This window comes from Aythya ferina, assembly GCF_964211825.1.
Source record: "Aythya ferina genome assembly, chromosome: 18".
NCBI lineage: Eukaryota > Metazoa > Chordata > Aves > Anseriformes > Anatidae > Aythya > Aythya ferina.
In genome coordinates this window covers 7,295,708-7,315,082 of record NC_140317.1, presented here as the reverse complement: position 1 = coordinate 7,315,082, position 19,375 = coordinate 7,295,708, and the positions used below count along the sequence as shown (strand labels likewise).

The window sequence follows — 19,375 nt, the reverse complement described above, 5'->3', positions numbered from 1 at the left end:
GATAGCACAAATTTTAGCACTGGATGTTGTAAGTGCAAAGCCAGGCTATAAGACAGCACCTACACTCCTTTTCCTCCTTCCTCAACTAAAATAATTATCCTTCTGATTTTCCAGGCAGCTCTTCCACAATAGCAACTTCAGCAGCAGTAATGGCAGCACAGAAGACCTGTTCAGAGACAGTATAGACTCCTGCGATAATGATATAACTGAAAAGGTAAGAAGCTGTGTGTATTGCAATTAATGTACCTAACCAAATCCTGCTGGAGATGTATATCAATTGAGGAAGCTGTCTTGCTCACAGTTACCAGTGATACGAAGTAGTTCATTCGAAATGTCTAAGCTATTCCATTAATATTAAAACTGCTTCACAAAAATGAAGGAGCTATGGAAGTACAGATCTAGGGGCATTGTATTGGTACCTCTTTACTGAGTATTTGCATTGATCACCTGGAAGGGAAGTATGCCCTCTTCAATGGTTACCATAGCCAAATGTCAATTAGAAAAGATGCAGGAGTGTATGAAGAGATTCAGACTCTCAGTTCTTATTCTCCACTCTCCTTTCCAGGTAACGTATCTAGAAAAAAAGGTTACAGAATTGGAGAACGATAGCCTGACAAATGGTGACCTGAAGAGCAAACTGAAACAAGAGAACACGCAGCTAGTTCACAGGTAATGAAGCACAGAACCAGTTCTCTATCATGTCACAGCAGTGCTAGAACAAAGTTGGAGGGAAAGAACATCTCTACCTGTAAAATGTGACCGAGTTTTCTGCCTTGATACTGATAGAACAAAGCAAGGCTTCATGTGAGAAGTCCAAGTGGAATAGGGCTGCCTTACTGAATTTTCAGCAAGTAGAGGAAACTCTCTAGTGCAGAGAGATGTTACTAACTTGTACAGAACAAGCTCGTTTGTTATAAGGCGGGTTACCATTGGGTTTTATAATGTGCATAGCAAGAACAGGAGGCTGGTTGTTGCTGGGGGAATAGACAGACTTCTTGAGACTGAAAATGAAGGAATAATAGATGAACTGATACTACTTAATTCTTTGCATGTTGGGAATATTAAATACCAAGAGAGCTACTGGGAGAGGTTAAATGTTGAGGAAGATGGTGAAGTAGAATGGAATAAAGAAGTGAGGAGGGAAGCAGGCAATGAAGTTGCATGCATTTTTTTATTTTTAAATACACATGAATCTGTTACTGAAATGAGACTTGGCTTCCTTAGAGTTCATGAGCTGGAAGAATTATTGAAGGACCAAGAGACATCAGCAGAACAGACCCTGGAAGAAGAGATAAAGAGACATCGAGAAGCATATACCAAGTATGAAAAAGAGAAAGGCACGGAAATCGAACTGCTAAACACAAGGTAAGAAACATCTTGGTCCCACCCAGGACAGAGTACATTTATATTCTCTTCCTCTTTCTTCTGTATGTAAATGTAGGCTGATCACACCCAGACAGCGCACAGGTGGTTACAGGGTAATAGTTCTACAGAGTAGCCATGCGGTTGCATGTCTAATACCCTTTTTGCCCAGTCATAGCGGGTGGTTTACTTTTATACACATGCCCCATGTAGACAGCTTAGCTGGTTACGTGGCGTGGATTCAAGGAGGGAGTTGTAGCTAGCTGTACCAGACATTTGTATCTGTATTATTTTCTTTATACTTGATTCTTTTTAGATACCAGTTGTGATGAATATAAGAAATTGCATGTCAGCATAGCGTTTTTGGCCCTAAAAACAAACAAACAAAAAGGAACCCCATAACTCGTGATAAAAATGCCAGGATTAGAAAGGTTTTCTTTACTGGTCCTTCTGTCAACTGCAAGCAAAATTGCTTTTTAGAGCATGTTGTTTTGCATGTCTGTATTCTTGAAGAGACATTTGCTGTAAGACTTGTATTATTGATACAGGGTTCAGCAACTGGAAGACGAAAATGGTGAGCTGAAAAGCACTGTCACACGACTGAAATCGCAAACAGAGAGATTAGATGAGGTAACAAAACTCTCGAGTGCTGATTGAGTCCTTGATGTCATGTGCAAATTGACAGCAGCTTGATTTGTGTAAAGGCAAACTCATATAGTGATTGGCTCCGGTCTTCTAACTGGCCTTCCCTAAATGAGAATATTAACGGATTGGAGCATTGGTCACTGTTAGTGGCAGAAATGCCCTGAGACACATGCCAGTTTACCTGTCTATATGTAATATAAATGTGCTTATAGATTGGTGTTGTAAAACTGAGGATGGCTCATGCACTTGTAAGCTAGCTGTGAAGTTCCCCATTTATTCCAGGAGAGGCAACGCATGTCAGACAGGTTGGAGGACACTAGTCTGCGACTGAAGGATGAGATGGATTTGTACAAGAGAATGATGGATAAGCTGCGGCAGAACAGACTGGAATTTAACAAGGAGAGGGAAGCCACGCAGGAGGTAAGCGTGAGGCAGGTTGTAAGATGAGGCAATTGTGCTTAATCTGCATGGAAAGCATCTGAAAAAGTATAGACAGACAGGATGAACACTGAAAGTACAACATCCAGTGAATATATTACTGGATTGTATTTCTATGAGGGGATACCCATAGGGCGTTGAATGTTGCAAGAATACTTAATAAAGGAGAATCCCAAAGGGTTTACAATTCTTTGAGAACTTGGAGCCTTGAGTGCGTACCATAAGACTGCTTTACTAAGCTTGCAAGGAGAATTACGCCTCTCAGATGCCAAGCTTGGATGTCAGAGCCTCTTCCAGCTCTGAAGCAGTGTGGGTGATTTGCCCTTCCACAGAAGGCAAGAGGCTGTATTTAGGAGTGTCTGGCCTCGACCAGGCTTACACAGTGCTCTTGTCACAGTGCAAAGGTGCAGCAAAGGGATGGCTGCTGCCAGGGAGGGCTGGTTATGCAGAGACTGGAGAGACATGACCTTATTTTATATCTGCAGCTCATTGAGGACTTGCGGAAGGAACTGGAGCACCTGCAGCTCTACAAGCTGGAATGTGAGCGTCCTGGACGTGGGAGAAGTTCCTCATCCAGTGTGAGTGAATTCAATGCCAAAACCAGAGAGGTGGAAATGGAGCATGAAATAAAACGGCTGAAGCAGGTGAGCGGGGAAGGGCCTCACAGTCTGTGGGTGAGTCCCAGTGAACTGTGCAGGACTGCTCTGAAAAAGGCCTATAGCTGCACATCCTAGTACATTGCTTCTAGGTTTTTGTATCCCCTCCTGCTTCATCTTTAAGCACAGGATGTGCATGGCATTCATCTAGGATTTATTTGCACGGGTGATAAAGTTGTACACCTAGGAAACACCTGCAGTTCAGGTGGGGACAACTTGCCACTGGTAAGAGAGTTGTGAGCTTGCGTCCTTACTGTATCTCATCGACACTAGCTGTGATTTTTTTTTTAACAAATCCTTGTAGGAATAACTTAAAATCAATGCTTTTTTCTTCCTTAAATAGGAGAATCAGAAACTTCGTGACCAAAATGATGATCTTAATGGACAGATTCTTAGTCTGAGTCTTTATGAAGCTAAAAATCTCTTTGCAACACAAACAAAAGCCCAGTCTTTGGCTGCTGAAATTGATTCTGCATCAAGAGATGAGGTAATATACCTTCTCATTAAGTACTAAATCCAAAAATCTATTTTTTTCAATTTAATTAACGGTCAACGTGAAATTGTCTGAAGTTGACAAGAGAACAACAGAAAAATGTGTTTTGTTAGGAGTTCAAAGAGTATTAGAAGACTGTTTTAAATTAACAGTGGTTTTAGGGACTCCTTTTAACATAACTCTTCCATTTCTCCCTCTCAGAATTGGAATTACTAGAATCTCAGTGAACTGTTTTACTATGGATTTATTTTAACATCTTCTATCTTACAGGGGACTGTGGTATTATGGCATTAACTTCACATAGACATTGCTGTAGCTAGTTAATTAAATCTTCTCTCTCCATTCTAAAATTAGTTCTAAGTTACTTCAGTAACAAGTTTTCACTTAGATCTAAATTTGCCCTGTAATAGAGCTGAATTCTTGCAGAAGTAGGCAGTGTGCAAGTAATGATCTGGTAATGCTTTCAAAGATGTTGTAGGAGACTGTTTGCATGTGGGCTGCATCAAGCTGGTACAGCTTCCTTTAAGCTGCCGGACAGATCAGGAGATCAGGCCAACAGAAATGTAAGAGTTCCCAGAGAAAACGACGAATTGGGGATGAAAGAGTTTAAAATGAATTGTTTGCTTTTTATGCTTTTTTTTTTTTTTTTTTCTGGACAGAACGTCCCATTTCTTCTTTAAGAGGAAACTTTCTTACCCAGTTTTTACTGAAATGGCCCTGTTAGCCTTAGCCCCTGGATGGTCCCCTTAAAGTGAATTACATACTCAAATTTCTTGCTGCACTTGAAGAAAGGGAGTTTAATTGTTGCACTCTAATTGAGTAAAAGCAAATTGGGTTTTGCTATTGTCAAGGCATCTTTATTTCTCCTCCAGAGTCTCATGGCTCTGGCTCATGCAGAGAATAGCCAGCACTCCTCTAAAGGAGCAGCGTGCCTCACAGCTGTGGCCCAGGCTTAGTAAACCTCCCAGACCAGCATAACTCTTTCCCATTGTGCTGGTTTTCCTGTCTAATCAAAGTGAAGGTGAGAGGCTGCAGGTTCAGTGTGGGACTGCCTTGCAGGCTAATGGAAATGGGCACCTGAATCACATGAGCTTTAGGAGGATCTGGGGTTTTGACACTTCTGGGTAGCTTTGGCAGCTTGATATTAAACACGCTGTGTATAAAAAAGCAAGCTGTTTTCAACTTGGAAATATTAAAGGGCCTTTCACAGCTCAAAGGTCTAGTGGAACACAATATGTATTTAATGTAGAACATGAAATATTCAGTGGGTTGCGTTTGAGGAGTATGTGTAGCTATGGTTTGTTGGGTTTTGTGTTTTTTTGATGGCTTTTTAAAAAAAAAAGTGTACGATACAAAGGGAGCTCCTGTTCTCAGCCCAAAACACAGCAATCCATGTTCTGCTCAGCAGCCTTCCATGCAAGTTACTGAAATCTGAAGCAAGCTGGGTACCATGCATTCTTGCATTGAGATGAGTTCTTGCTCATCGGTGGTGTGGGTACAGGATGGATTGGTGTGCTAGATGTGGAATTTGTGTTTCAAATGACCTGCCAAAAGATTCCTGGTGGTGACTACTTACCGCCTTCCTCAATAATAAAGGTCTTTCATATGCAAATCCTTTCTAACAGAGATAAATGGAGGAGGCAGGGGTAGAGTATCTGTCATATAAGGTAATGATAAGGTAATGGTGATCTTGAGCAGGCACTTGTCTCTTGCCTTGCTAAATTCATGCCATTATGTAAACTAGTTACAGTGCTGGAGGAGTAACTTTGAAATGTGTTTCAGCTCATGGAAGCCCTTAAAGAACAGGAAGAGATAAATTACAGATTGCGACAGTATATGGACAAGATCATTTTGGCAATCCTAGATCACAACCCATCTATCTTGGAAATAAAGAATTGAAGAGAACACAAAAAGGAAAAGCAGCAACTGCCTGATATCTCTGCACATGCCACTGGATCTAAACAACACTGATACTGTAAATCTATAAATATATATATACACTACGTGTGAGTGTGGGTGCGCGGGTGTGTTTATATGATGTTTGGTACACTGTTATTTGTCGTTGAATTGGCTTGGTTAGATTTTTTCCATGCACTTTCAATACCTGTGACAAGATAGTTACTGTATATTAATGTAATAACAATATAACTGGATCATGCTGTTTTAGATACTGGACAAAATGATTCTACCTCTAGTTGTAAAGGTAAAAAAGACAATGGAAACATATGGATGTGACCCTAACTTTAGGAGCAGGAATTGTTCTTTCGTTCTTCCAGGAATTTGGGTACCACAAACCGATCAACATACCCAGGTTCAGTTCCTGACTGGTGCTGACTGTGTAATTTCCTATTCAATTTAGCTTTATTACTTAAACCACACATGGGAAAAGAAAATTTGGGGAAAAGGGGAGACACAAAGTGTGTGAAAGAAGTGGAAGACACTGCTGAATTGTTGCTATCTATGTAAAATCACCATCCACTTGTTTGCCATTGTCAGCACAAAGTGCTTTTTATAGAAGATCACTCTGGAGCCTGTTTTGGGATGTTCTGAGCCAGCCCACTCTTTAGTGTGTGTGCACGCATGTGTATGTTTTATGCCAGGGTCCCTGTAGCATTGAGGCTAAGAAGCTCTTCAAATCTATTCCCCTATTTTCAGGGGTTTATTATGGGCCATTGATATGAATTCTGGGATCCTACACCTTAATTTTAAAGATTTCACTGAAGAAATATGCCAATTCTTAACCAAAAAAAAAAAAAAAAAAAGGAAAAAAAAAGAAAAAAAGGAAAAATTGCATGAAATAGCCCACTTCCTGGGGAGGAGGAGCTGCCCTTGAAATCAGGTGATAAGTTGCTTTCCAGACACTGCACTCTGGAGTGACTGAGTGACCTTTTGTGGGCAAGCTGTAGGGAGGACCATCTCCATCCTAACACAGCGCTGCAGAGAAGTGTGCCATAGAGTGACTTCTACCTCTAGGGCAGTAAAAAGCAAAAGAGCTTGGTCTTGCAGAAGTTACCAATCCAGACTGAGTACACATGTGCGTATCTGAGGCTCTGAATAGGGAATACATCCTGATTTACTGAGCAGTTGTGCAGGTGCTTAACTTTAAATGTGTACTGTGACTGCTCGTAGAAGTCAGTGGGACAGAACAAAAGCTTTAAAGTTGAGTGTGTGCTAAAATGCTGCCTTAAAGAGGGGTGGACTTCAACACGTGCCTGTGTTTTCCTTAGCTGGATCTGTGTACTGTAGGGCTAGGCCCTTTTTAATTAATAATTATTGCAGCTTATATAAAAGAAGCTGATGAAATTGGCTGATAGTTGAATGCTTAAAAATATAAATTATTCCATGCATATTTTTAAGTAAAAATTTCACACTTCAAATTCCTTTAGATTGATGCCAACTGACACAGAAAAATAGGCCCAAGTATCTGGCTTTTTCCCAGTGTGTAGAGATGTTTCCTCTATTGAATACACTCCCCAGAAGAATGTTACAGTAGCAATGACTGTGCTTTTCTGTGTATTTCTTGCTGTTGGCACTGTCTCGCCCCTAGTATTCTCTTGATGTATCTTGGTGTGTATATGTGATGCATTTTTCGGGATTTGAATACATATGGTATGTATTCAGTTACGGATGTAAATATATATACATATATTTTTCTGCAGTCTCTGTGCTCTTGCCTTCAGTGATATGTTACTGGAGTGATGAAAAGGGGGGGGGGGAATATTGAAATCAGGCTTTGTTGAAGGCAAGAAAATAAAATAAATTTGTTTCTATGTATCTGCATTAGGCAGGTGTAAAGTAACTGGAAAGCCAGAAGGGACCAGAGGGATAATCATGGGACGCAACATCCCAGCATGCGCAGGTGTCGATAGGACTTCAGTGCACTGGGAGAAACGTTAGTCTTGTTCAAACAATAATGTCTTAGGGCTGTATTCCTGAGGCTATAGGGTAATCAGGAGGAAGGGATTTAAGGACAAGTCCTTTACCAGCTGGGGACAGTATGAAATGTTCTGTGCTAAATTGCAGCAGCTTCTGTTTGTGGAGGAACAGGTGGAATGCCAAGGACACCCCCCCACGTAGGCACTGTTCCCGCTACTGCTGCTTCTGGATGTGCCACCCAGCAGGTAGGAGAGAAATGGTTAAACCAGCCTGGCGCTACCTACAGATCCCTGCCAAAAGGACTCTTCACCTGCAATTCAGTGATGACAACTCTATCTGAATGGTGATGTCAGTGGGTTGTGCCAAGGACTTTGCTCTTTTTGTAGGCCGCTGAGAACTGTTTCAAGCTGTCAGGTGGCTGTTGCTAATCTGTGACAAGCAGGGCTGGGTGAGCCAGCAGCCCTGCTACCGGAGCTAACTGTACTTGGTAAGTTACACTTCTGTCCTGCCCCCACACGGTGGATTGAAATATGAGCGAAGCAGTTGCAGGTCAGACTGGTGATTGAATATTTTTCCCCTAAATATTTTGACATAAACTGGACTTGTCTTCAAAATGTTAATCATCTAAAACCCATTCCTGTTAGGGTCAAACATCAGCAAGTGTTGAGGACTAGATAACAGAAAATTATGCCGAGCACTGGGGATGCAGAGCACCCGGCGTACTTCACTGAAACTACAGAGTCCATGGACTTGAATGGAAGAAGATGTGATTGTAGTGATATCCAGGATTCTGTGCAGGTACTTACACGTAAGAAATGAGTGGTTACCAGTAGTGACTAAAGGTTACTAAATCTGCCTGAAACGCTGGAAATGGCACACTAACCAAGGGTACCCAGCAGTGAATTTTATGAAGACTTGCAGGACTTCTAGTTGAGCTCTGCACCCAGCTGCTTTAGAATTTAAAAGCTGTTCCTTGCTCTGCAGTGTTTGAATTTGAAAAGATTTGTCTTACCACCATGTTGGTGGTGTTTGTAGCTTTGTTTTATTGCATAAAGGAGTTGCTTTTCCACTCCTGTGGGTCTGTTGGTGTGGTACTGCTTTCCATAGTGTTCAAATACATATCCAGACACTTCTCGTGTTTTACAAGTAATGAGTTGGAGGTGGGGGAGGCATCTCATTTGCAGATACATTTTAAGGAAATAGTAAGAAAATAAAATTAATAAAAATAATTAGCTATTGATTTTTTTAAACTGAGTCTAATATTAGCTCCCTTGTAACTACAGACTTTAGACCAACTTATCTTGCAGTCCAAGCCCTGGAGAACCCTTCTATCCCAGAAAATAAGTCATCAAGTTTTTTGAAATAAAGGTAACTTGCTAATAAGGGACCATCTTTGGTGGGTCACCAGGGCAGTAAGAAAAGTAATTGGATACCAGTTTTCCAGAGAATGCATGTTTTGATCAAGTGTCAGACAGACATATTGGCAGAATAGAAGGGAGATTTGGGACATAGGAAGGCACTGTTTTCAGTGTCTAATCTCTGATAAATGTCTTATCTTTATTGTCATCTTACTTTGTGCTCACAGGCAAGCTGGGGAATCACAGCCTGCCTCTGTGTCAGTGTTGTGCTTGGTGGAATAATGGTTTGGCTTTCCTGGATAGATAATATCAAACAGAAATATGGTATCATCTCATTCTAGCAATACTAAAACGTAATAAACATTGTGTTAAAACCATGCTTCTCATTTAACCCTCAGGGATGTAAATGCACTCCAAGGTACTATATTTTAATCTGCTCTTTAGTTCTTTCTTCTGTAGATTCTGAAAAGCTAAGTGATACTCTGGTCAAACTAGTTGCAAACCACTGCAGGTATTTTTGTACAGTGGAAAAAAAATATGACTTGCTTCTGGCTAGAAGCAGTCCTTCACCAGGCTAATCACACACACAAGCTACTGTGGAAAACTCTCTCTTAAAACTTGCACTTAAAGTTCCTGCAATCCTGAAATGTGGTCTTTCAGGATTTTCTGATACTGGCTGCTTCACTCCAAGTATCAGCCTTCAACTGCTACCTAGTTCTGGTTTCAGAGTCTGGTGCTGATTCAAACTATATTGACATTAGAACAGCATTTTTCAGCTTCTTTAATAACTTCTAATAAAGACTCAGGCTGTTGGAGAACTTGTCGTGCTTTGAAGTGCGACAGTGACAAACTAACCATCCGATCTATTTCTAAAGGAGTTTTTAATACATAGATTTGTAGCAAGTCTCAAAAAAAAAAAAAATCAATACACTTTTGCTGCCAACTTTCCTTTTACGGTCTTGGGAGAAATTTGGATGTTCATCAGCCTGCTCTGTAGGCAATTGAATGCAGCATTATTAATTCTCAAAGATGTGTATCAACAAACATCTTGCTCTCTGAATCCAACAAGGCTCCGTTCTACTCTCCAGAGAGGATCTTAGCCTACTGTATTTAGACTCTAATCCAGTTAGTAATAGAGGGTTTGGAAGCTAATATGTAAACATAGATTGTGGCCTGCTACATCAGTCACTGTTCAGCAGACTACATCATAGTGCTAATGGCGTGGGATGAGTCTAAGGACTAGAATTTACAAATAAATCCTTTATTTTCTTCTTTGATGGCAGTGAATATACCTACAGTGTTTTCTTAAAACAAATACTGTATGGTGTGGTCTGAGGGATTTTTTCCAAGAAAGGAAGGAAGTAGCAGCTGATCAAACACTTGCCAAATCAGTGACTTGGCTTATATTGATTTCAGTGAAAACTGACTCAAACTTTAACTGAGCAGTTACTGGATTGGTTCTAGTGTAAGCAGCAATGCTCATATTCTTATGTCATTTGTTACTCAAGGAACATTGTCAAGAAAGCACGACTTGTTATGTACCACAGCTGATTTGAAAGGAAATAAACTGTTCAACAGCTGTTGGCAATTTGTTCCTTGACTGCATCCTTGGGATTGTTTTCTCAGTATTTTTCAATCCAAAATACTGATTCCAAGGCAATTTGCTATTAAAGCATGTGGCGTATGTGAGTTTGTTCTTACTTAATGAAACTTTGTGTACCATAGTCTGAATCGTGTAGTCCTTGCAAGCGTTCTGTTCTGCACAGAGGGAGACTTTGCTGGGGCTTCTGTGGTTGTTCTCTGTTTTAGGAGAGAATGTGGGTTCAGCTGAGCACTGCAAACAAAATATTTCAATAATTTAACCAAAGGCTTGTGTGTCTAGCACACAACAAGGCGGAACTTGAGCTGTGGATTATATTTACTAGGGTTATTTTATTATATAGTGACTAGAAGAGGTTTGAAATCCTCATTGTGAGTAGCTATTTTCCTTTTAAAGAAATCAACAGAGATATAGAGAAAATTCTCACCTACTGCCTCCCATCCTTTGTTTTCTATAGTCGCTAAAGAAAGAGGAAAAAGGGAAGGAAAGAATTTTGTTATGCTTGGGGAAAAAAATAAAAAGGGTAAAAAATAAAAAAGGTAAAAAACAAAACCCCCACAAACCTTGAAGCCTTATTTGCTGTCCCACAAAGGAACCTCACTTGTCTGCCCTTAACCAGTACTGATGTCTGTATCATATTTTATTTCCGCTTGAGATCTTATCTGTGGTCATTCAGTCTCCTGCATCACTGAGGGACAAAGTTGAGGTTTGCTGAGAGTTAAGAGTATGTGTGAGCCCTTAGCACAGACTAGCTCAGTTATCAATGGCTTGTGAACGTCAATAGTAATCTGTCTGGGAGGGAATTTTGTGCTGAGTTTGTGTTTCAGGAAAAGCATTAGACAGGCTCAAATCTCCTTCTTGAGAGTGGGATTCACTCCTGTGCTTCTTGGACAGCTTTCACCCCCTTGATGCAATGGGCTGTCTGGGGAACACAGGACTGCCCCTTCATTGCAGGGGAGTGGTGAATGAAGATGTTGCTTTCACTATGTTTCTATCATGACAGGGAGCAGCCACTGATGAGATTCAGAGGGAAGTCCCATCTCCATTATGCTTTCAAGATCTAAAAAAAAAAAAAAAAAAAAAAAGCTTGTACTTTTTTAGACTAAGTCCATCCTAGTGAGATTTTCCTATCTGAACTCTTATGTCCATTGCTGCTCCTTGGTTAGCACTGTTTGACAGTGATGATGAGTGGTGGTGTAGGTGGTGCAACCACCGTGGCTGAAACCATAAGCTGTCCTCTACAGCATCTCACCTATGTGAGCTGCCTTGTTAGAATATCTTTGACTAGCCTGTCCAAAAAGACAGCATAGAGATAAGGCTGCAAATGCTTTTCACACAGCTCTGGTTCAGCTTTATTTATATCAGGCTGTGACTTTGTGAGTTGCTGATAAAATTTCTAGATCAGTTGTAACATCCTGACAATTCACTTTTTTTTGAATCTCAGTCCCAATGTCTCTAACAAGCCATGAGTCTGCAGCTTATAGGCAGTGCTGAATAACGTACTGGGAAGTGCTCTAAAGTGCAAGAGTTGTTTCTTTGTGGATTTCCTCCCCCAGAATATTTTCTGTTGACATGTACACTCTTAGTCTTGACCCCAGCCATGGTGCTCACTGTCAGACTATCTATGTGCCATGGGGTAGCTACGTTGAGCAGCTGGGAGGGACAAACACAGTATTCTTGGCTTCAGTACAGCTTTAGTTACTGAGAAGAATTTTAGCCCTGGCTTTATACCAGGCAGGTCCTCTACATGTCTTTTGTGATCCTGAAGACAAGGTGTGTCCCATCTGCATGACAAAATTGTGATTACCATGATATGCAAGCATATAGGGTGAATAAGACTGAAGTCCATCCAGGTAAGGCAGCACAGGGTTGTCCCTATAAGCTTTACCTCAGTTCTGTATAGCTATCCAATTGCATGCTGTAACTGTACACTCTGTTTGCAAGGCACAAACTTAATAGCTTAGCCTAGCAAGCATAACTTAGAGACAACCAATTCCCCTTCAGACAGAAACATCTGCAAGTCAGGTCACTGTACCGTAGTTTGTGACGGAGCGGAGCCAGATCACAGTGTTACATTGCCTTCCTTAGACTTCTGTTTGGTGTATTGGCATAAGTCTTGAAATTTTGTTCAACCCTGGCAAAAGGGTAGGCAGGTGATTGCTCTGGCAGACCTGTGTTTAATACACAGTAAGTAATGGGTGCAGAAGGGCTGCAGTTACTCTTCCACCCAGATAGTTGGAGCAGTCATCTTTTTACACTACCCAACATCAGCCCCGTTTTATTTAACACCTTATCCTTAGCTAAATTATTTTGGCTTTGGAGAAAGGAAATTTGAAGGGGGAGAATTTCATGTCATGTGAACACTTCAATATGCTACAGGACAGTAAATGTTGCACTTACAGTATGTTTAAATACTGGGATATTTTGAGAATTACTGTAAAATCAATTGTGGGAGCCATTTGTTTTGCTTTGTTGCACAGATTGTACTTCAGTTTTTTGCATGGTTATACATTTTAGTACTTGTGCCTTTCACTTCTATGTTGTGAGAACATTATTTTCATGTTTCATCTGCTTTTTGGGGTACTTTTTATATACACTTCTTTCATTTGATCTTCATCTCTGATTTTCATGTAATGTAAATGTGTGTATATATAAAATAGATCAGATTTGTATTCATGTGCCTGAGATGTAAAAAATACTCATTTTGTACAGGTTTTTTTTAGAAGCACTAGGTCATGTTCTAACTTAGCAAATGAGGTTTAACATAATTAGCAGCTCTTTGTCTTGTTTTAGAAATGTTGTGTCAGGTGGCTGGTCTCTTTTTTATAAGTCAGTGTGACACGCACTCCCTGGATTTATTGTTCTGGTATCACTACGAGACCAATTCTATCCACTTGTTAGTTTCAGTAAATTCAAAATAATAAAACATCTAGATGTATGTTAAGGTCCTGCCTTGATGATTATGGTTTTTATTCACATTATAGAGAACTTGTTTCCTTCTATACTTGAAATGGACATCAGACAAGAACTTCATTTTAACACATTGCCCATTTAATTTCAGTTCTGGGATTATTTTTGTGGGAGTGGGTGAATAATTTACTTTGCCTATTGAAATCAAAAGGGAAATAGCAGTGCCAATTTATAGACCCTCCTTCTTAGGGTAAAATGCTTTGGATTACTACTTCTGTTCCCTTCCAGGCTTCTGTGGCAGCTTTTACTGGATCTGCACAGCTGAAAGTGCAAGGTGTTAAGAATATGAAGGTAATAGGGCTGGAATTTCTTGCACAGATGATTAACTATCTCTAACCTCCACTTGCAGATGTGAGAAGTTGGGTGTCTTGCTTTTCACATTTTAGCAGCTGCAGAATAAACCTCCCTTGGGACTTATAGCGTAACACCCCTGCAGCATTTGGGAAGCAAAACAGATTCCAGGTGAGACTGGGCCACCTGTAACTCTTTGGCAACCAGGGCCCTGGTCCTAGAAGTGTCCTTCCATCCCACCAACCTCTTCTTGAGCTGGTGCTTTCATTTCTTGAGTGTTGACCCCCTCATCTGGTCAGATGCTTGAATTGTTCCCTCTCTCACATGTATTTTATCAATACCTGATAAGCCTCACTCACCAGCCTGCAAACATGGTGTGAGATAATAAATAGTGTTAAATCACAAGAGGAAAAAAAAAAAAAAAAAAAAAAGAAGATAAAAAAGAATAATATCCTCTAAAAACTCAAAGACCCAAGGTTTTGATCTGTAAAATACAATGTTCTGTTCTCATGGAGGAGAATTTTTTAAACTAAATTTGGCATCCACTTAAGACCACAAAGCTGCCTTAGAAGCAAGGAGGTGGTTTTATTTTTTTTTTACTTCAAAGGCTGCTTGGTAAGAAACTGAGCAAAGTCCATTCACTCCATTGTTGCAGGAAAAAAAAAAAAAGCCAGCAAAAATGGCAAATGATTATTTTTAATCTTGTTCTGTAATTTACAACACAAGTGAAGTGATGTCAATACTGTTGCAATGTGCCATTACACTATTTTAATCTGTATTTTCTTGAAATACTTTCTGGGGACAATAAAGCTGTCCTTGCTAATGTGGATCCTCTCATGTACCTGTATTGTACAAACATATGTAAATAAATTGTTTGCTTTCCCTGCATGATTAAAAAACTGTCTGTGGTGGGTGACTGATTTGATTTCCCTGTCTACCCTGAATCCCTGGCACACGCTGCGCGTACCCACCTCTATGTCTACACTTGTTTTAAAAAGATTGCACAGCTCTGCTCTTGCCCAAATGCCAAACTCATTAGCTTTGGCCGAGTTACACAGATGTCGCTAGGGAATGAATTTGTCTCAGTACACGCTTTATCAGACAGCCGCAATTCTGTTAAGTTTCCAGGAGCTTTGTTGGGTACATAATGCTCAAGCTTCGCAGGGCCGATGTGTTAATCTCTCCACCCACAGGCCTCCTCTTCTCAATTGATGGCAACTCCAGCTGTGAGCTGTTGGTGGGATTTGGGCCAGCTTTTTTTAATCTGACTTAAATATCATTACTTGCTGAGCCGTGCGGCTAACGAGGGCTGGGGGGAGAGTGAGTGGTGGGCGGGGGAGGCCGCCTCCTGGCTCAGGCCTCCGGGGGCAGCAGCTCTGGGCCAGTGGCTCCGTGCCGGGGCTAGTGGCCCAGGGCCGTCGCCAACTCGCCAACCATCGCCCCCAGAGCCGTGTGTGGAGGTGGCAGGGACAGAAAGGGAGCCCCGGGACCTGCTGGGGCCCGGCCCGGCCGGAGGAGCCGCCACTCGGGCCCAGCCCCGTCGGAGAAGCCACCACGTCGCCCTGCGCAGCAGCCCCCTCAACCGACGTGCTGAGGTAATTTTTTTTTTACTTTTTAATTTTTGAGTCGCCAGACCCTCCGGCTTGTTCTCTGGTCTTTGTTTAACTGCTGGAGTGAAAAATAAAATAAAAAATGCCAGCAAGGGACAGGCAGTTTAGGTCAGGGCCGTGCTTGGCAAAGCTCGGTGCAGTGATGGCGTCACCTCAGGGGCAGCAGGCTCCGGGGCCGTGCTTGCAGGTGTCGCTGTGGAAAAAAGGGGTCCAGGATGGGGCCATTAGCTTGGGAAAGCACAGCTGATGGAGGTGCAGCCCCCCTCAGCCTACACCAGTGCCATGGTGCCCGTTACTGGGAAAACTGGGGCCTTTCTGAGGGGTAAGGGGGGGACTCAGGTGAAGCATCTCCCCGAGCTGCCCTGTGTGGCCTGCCTGGCGGTGCGTCAGGGAAACCATTGCTCGGCCCCGTAACACCAGCAAGGTCTGCGCTAACGTGGCCACAGGATGGAGTTTCCAGCAGGTTTAGGATTTGTTTCCTGAAAAGTCACTGCTCCTACACTTGGGCTACTCCTCTGCCAGTTGGAAAAAGGTCAGTTGTGCCCTTCTGAGGGGGACCCAAAAACATGACTGGTTTATACCTTTATGAATGATAATGGACACTGTACAGCAGAGGAGAACCATGTCTGTGATGTATTATTTAAAATCTGGAAAGTCTAATTTCATGAGTTCTCTACCTCCCTCTGGGCTCAAAGACAAGGGAGAGGGGAAAAAGGGAATTTTGAAAAGCCTTGGAGGGCAAATGTCTTACTTTAAAAAAACATTTTGGTGCTCCTAAGTGATCGTAGAGTTCAAACTGCTTTGATTCGGCTGTCAGTAGTTTCTAAACCTGCTGTATGCCTCTTACAATATCATTCCATGTGGTGGCTGGGCAGCTTTTCTCCCAGCAGGTACAGACATTCGGGAAATCAGAACAAAGATAAGGTGTGAATAATCCATGGAGCAACCTCTGTGTTATCTTCTCAGGCTTCCCTGTTTCCACATTCCTTACAGCAGTAAGGCCTTAGATATTCAGATTTATAACAGCAGGCTGAAACAAAACACCCCGCTGTGTATGTTCGACCATTCTACCAAAGAGATATGGAGTAGTTTTATTCCAAAATCTGGATAGCAACTCAGGCTTACATGCTGTACTACTGACCTACTTCCAGATCAGTTGCACAGGGGTTCACAAGAAAGACACACTGTGAAAATAAATCAGCTGTTACTGTGGGGATAGGAATACATCAACACCACGTATCTCAAAGCCTCTAACAGTTTCTAACAAATGATACTGTTCTTACTGTGTTGAGAGCCCAGACCCTTGGGTCGTTTTGCAAACAGGAACTGAATCTCAGAACTCCCTGGGAGGTGATTGTTATCTTGCTCCTATCTTTGGTGGAAAGGGGAGGGGGAAAAGGAATCTTGAAGCCAGACAGAGGTTCTGTGATGCAGTAGCAGAGCAGAAAATAGTTTGCAGGAGTTCTGCCCCCTGGAAACTTGGATGGTGGCAAGGAGGGCCTTTACAAAAAGGAAATGCAGCTTGTGTGAGCACCAAGTGAGTGCAATGGCCAGTTCTGGTAGTCTGGCAGCAGGCTCTGATCTCCTTGTCTTGTCTTGGCAGATGTGTTTTGTTAGCACGTGAGTATCAGAGCTGTGACTTTGATGCTTTCCCTTGCTCTGTTCTCTCTACTATTTGCTGTTCTAGGTGACACAGATTTATAACATTTCCCTGAATTTCTGTCTGGGGGCAGGGGTTTGAGATGTGTCGCTCTGTTCTAAATGTTTTTTTGACCCACATGATACAGCAGGGAGTCTCCTAGCTTGCATAACTCAAGGTAAGTTTTGTTATTTGAGATAGCTGCTACTTTTAGGCAAAAAAAAGGGGGGGCTAGAGCACATGACTAGTAAATTGAACGTTGTTCCAGCTGTATAATGATAAGCATTTGGGTTAATGGTCATTTTAAAATTACTTTGCAGTGGTAATGTGTCTTCTGTCACAGTGCTTAAACCCTTACTCACTCCCTCACACTTGGACCTTTGTGCCTTAGCTTGCTAATATACCCATAAGAAGCTGGTGGTTAATATTTTGATGCCCTGGCCTATAAATCCCAGCACAGACTGCTTTGAACAGAAAGACAGAAGAGCAGGTAACCAGGCTGTGTTACCAAATGAGGTATGAGCTTACCACCTCCTGGGCTTGCTCTTTCACTGGTGCACTGCAACACAAATTGCAGGTTGTGTTTTACGAAACACTGTCTCTCATGGTCGCCGCCTGGCTTTCCTCACCGTGCTCAGGTTTTATTTAAAACCTGGAAGGACGCTGGCAAGAATTACCCTCAGCCCTTCAGCCCTCCTCCAGCCTGCCCCAGCGCTTCTGCAGTGCAACAGCGCTGCTGGGCGAGCTGCCCCTCAGCGTTTCCCCTGAAACACAGCCGAGCTCTGGCTGTGCGAGCAAAGAACGGAGGGGCTGCCGCAAGCAAAGCGGCGGCACGGCATGCAACTTGCCTTTCCTTCGTGGAAACGCTGCTGAAGCGTGCGCCGGGTTCGGCAGGGAGGCTGCAGTGGGGCGCTCCCCCAGCAGGGGCCGACCGGGCTCTGCGGGAGCCGGCGGGGAGGCGGAGCGCGGGCGGCCCCGTGTGCGCAGCCGGCTGCTGCTCCTCCGAACAGCCGCCCCAAAAGCAAAGTCCAGGGACGTGGACTTTTCAAAAGCGGGACGTGGCTTTTAAGCACGAATTCCGTAACCCACACGGCTCGTCTCGTCCTGCTTTTTTACTCTGGATGTCCCTGGGCGACTTCCCAAGCGACTGTAGCATCAGAAAAGCGAGGCTGGGTGTCAGACACCTGCTTGGAAATACTCGGCACAATCTTTATACTGTTTTTAACAGCTCAGGATGGGATTTACTCTTAGGAAAGCAACTGTTTCTCCCGCGAATGAGGTGTTCAGACCTCGTGTGTTTTATTTGTGCAAGGAGCACGTTGCAGATGCAGTTTGCATTCATGTAATAAAGGTTGTGCAACCCAGATCTGATCAAACAGCCGGTGGTGCCTGGTTACCAGCTCATCCGTGTAAAGAGAGCTGTTATGTTACGTCAGGTTGGCAGCAGGCTTTTACTGTGCTTTGGTTTATTTGGGTATTTTTTCCAGGAGAAATATGTAAGTCAGAGATTGTTAGATCGCTTTATGCAGTCCAGCAACGATTGAAAACTAGAAATCAGAATGAGGAATTCCAGTGCAGAGCTAAATAATGGTTCAAACCCACATCCTTCAGATTCTTCCCTCCTGCCCTACAGCCAGCGGTGACAAAAGCAGGAGCTGATTCACCGCCTGGGTTTTAACCAAGTGCTAGCCGTGAGTCCAAATCCTTGGTAACCGGCAACCCGAAGGAGGAACCGTTCCTAAAGCAGCACCGTCTTTACGATTTATGCTATGCAATTTATGCTGCTTCGCCTGCGTAGGCAGAAGATAACGAGACCGGAGCAAAGCGTGAAAACAGCGGCAGGGAGCTCCACGCCGGGCTGCCCGGCACCCGGGGCAGGGCTGGCCGGGTACCCCCGGTCCTCCCGGTGCCGGTGCCCGGGCCGGGCTCCGAGGGAACGGCGCCGCCGGTGCCGCCCCAGCGCTCCGTGCCCGGGGGCGCCCCCGGTCCGGGGGGGGCCGCAGCCCGCTGCCTTCCACTGCCTGCGCGCCGCTGCTGCTAGCCCGTCAGGCGCGGTGGCCAAGTGGTAAGGCGTCGGTCTCGTAAACCGAAGATCGCGGGTTCGAACCCCGTCCGTGCCTGCTCGAGGGAGCGCGGTGCTGCTCGCTAGCCTCGCGGCGTGGAGCTGCGAATGCCGCCCGCTTGGCGGCTGCTTTTTGTTCCCGGCCCCGAGGAGAAGGGAGGGAGGGCGGCCCAGCAGTTCCTGCGGCTTGGCAGGCCGGGGTGCACCGGCCAGGGGCGGGGAGAGGCCCCCCCGGACCCCCGCTGTGCTCCAAGAGGAGCGAGCAGCAGAGCAGGGGGGGCCGCATCCTGCGCGGTGAGCGCGGCTCTGCTGAGCACCGCGTTTGTGGGGAGGGAGCAGCAGTCACCTCGTGCGGGAGGCGTTCTCCATGCTTCG

The 19,375-nt window shown here is 43.6% G+C and overlaps 1 protein-coding gene and 1 long non-coding RNA gene across 13 annotated transcripts in view; both read left to right on the top strand.

Annotated features, from left to right (window-relative positions):
- RAB11FIP4 (RAB11 family interacting protein 4) overlaps positions 1-7,252 on the top strand; it is a 119,192-nt gene extending 111,940 nt beyond the window's left edge. For all 12 annotated transcript variants that reach the window (XM_084491961.1, XM_084491967.1, XM_084491964.1 and 9 more), the window contains 8 exons: positions 115-214; positions 566-669; positions 1,225-1,365; positions 1,911-1,992; positions 2,290-2,427; positions 2,931-3,089; positions 3,445-3,588; positions 5,377-7,252. In XM_084491961.1, coding sequence (XP_084348087.1) covers positions 115-214; positions 566-669; positions 1,225-1,365; positions 1,911-1,992; positions 2,290-2,427; positions 2,931-3,089; positions 3,445-3,588; positions 5,377-5,493 — 985 coding nt within the window. In that variant the 3' untranslated portion in view covers positions 5,494-7,252. The remainder of the gene's footprint in view (positions 1-114; positions 215-565; positions 670-1,224; positions 1,366-1,910; positions 1,993-2,289; positions 2,428-2,930; positions 3,090-3,444; positions 3,589-5,376) is intronic.
- Positions 7,253-14,979: 7,727 nt separating this feature from the next.
- Positions 14,980-18,845, top strand: LOC311420749. Its single transcript, XR_014684533.1, has 3 exons — positions 14,980-15,284; positions 16,987-17,116; positions 18,572-18,845. It is a non-coding gene; the product is annotated as an uncharacterized lncRNA (long non-coding RNA).
- Positions 18,846-19,375: the final 530 nt, after the last annotated feature.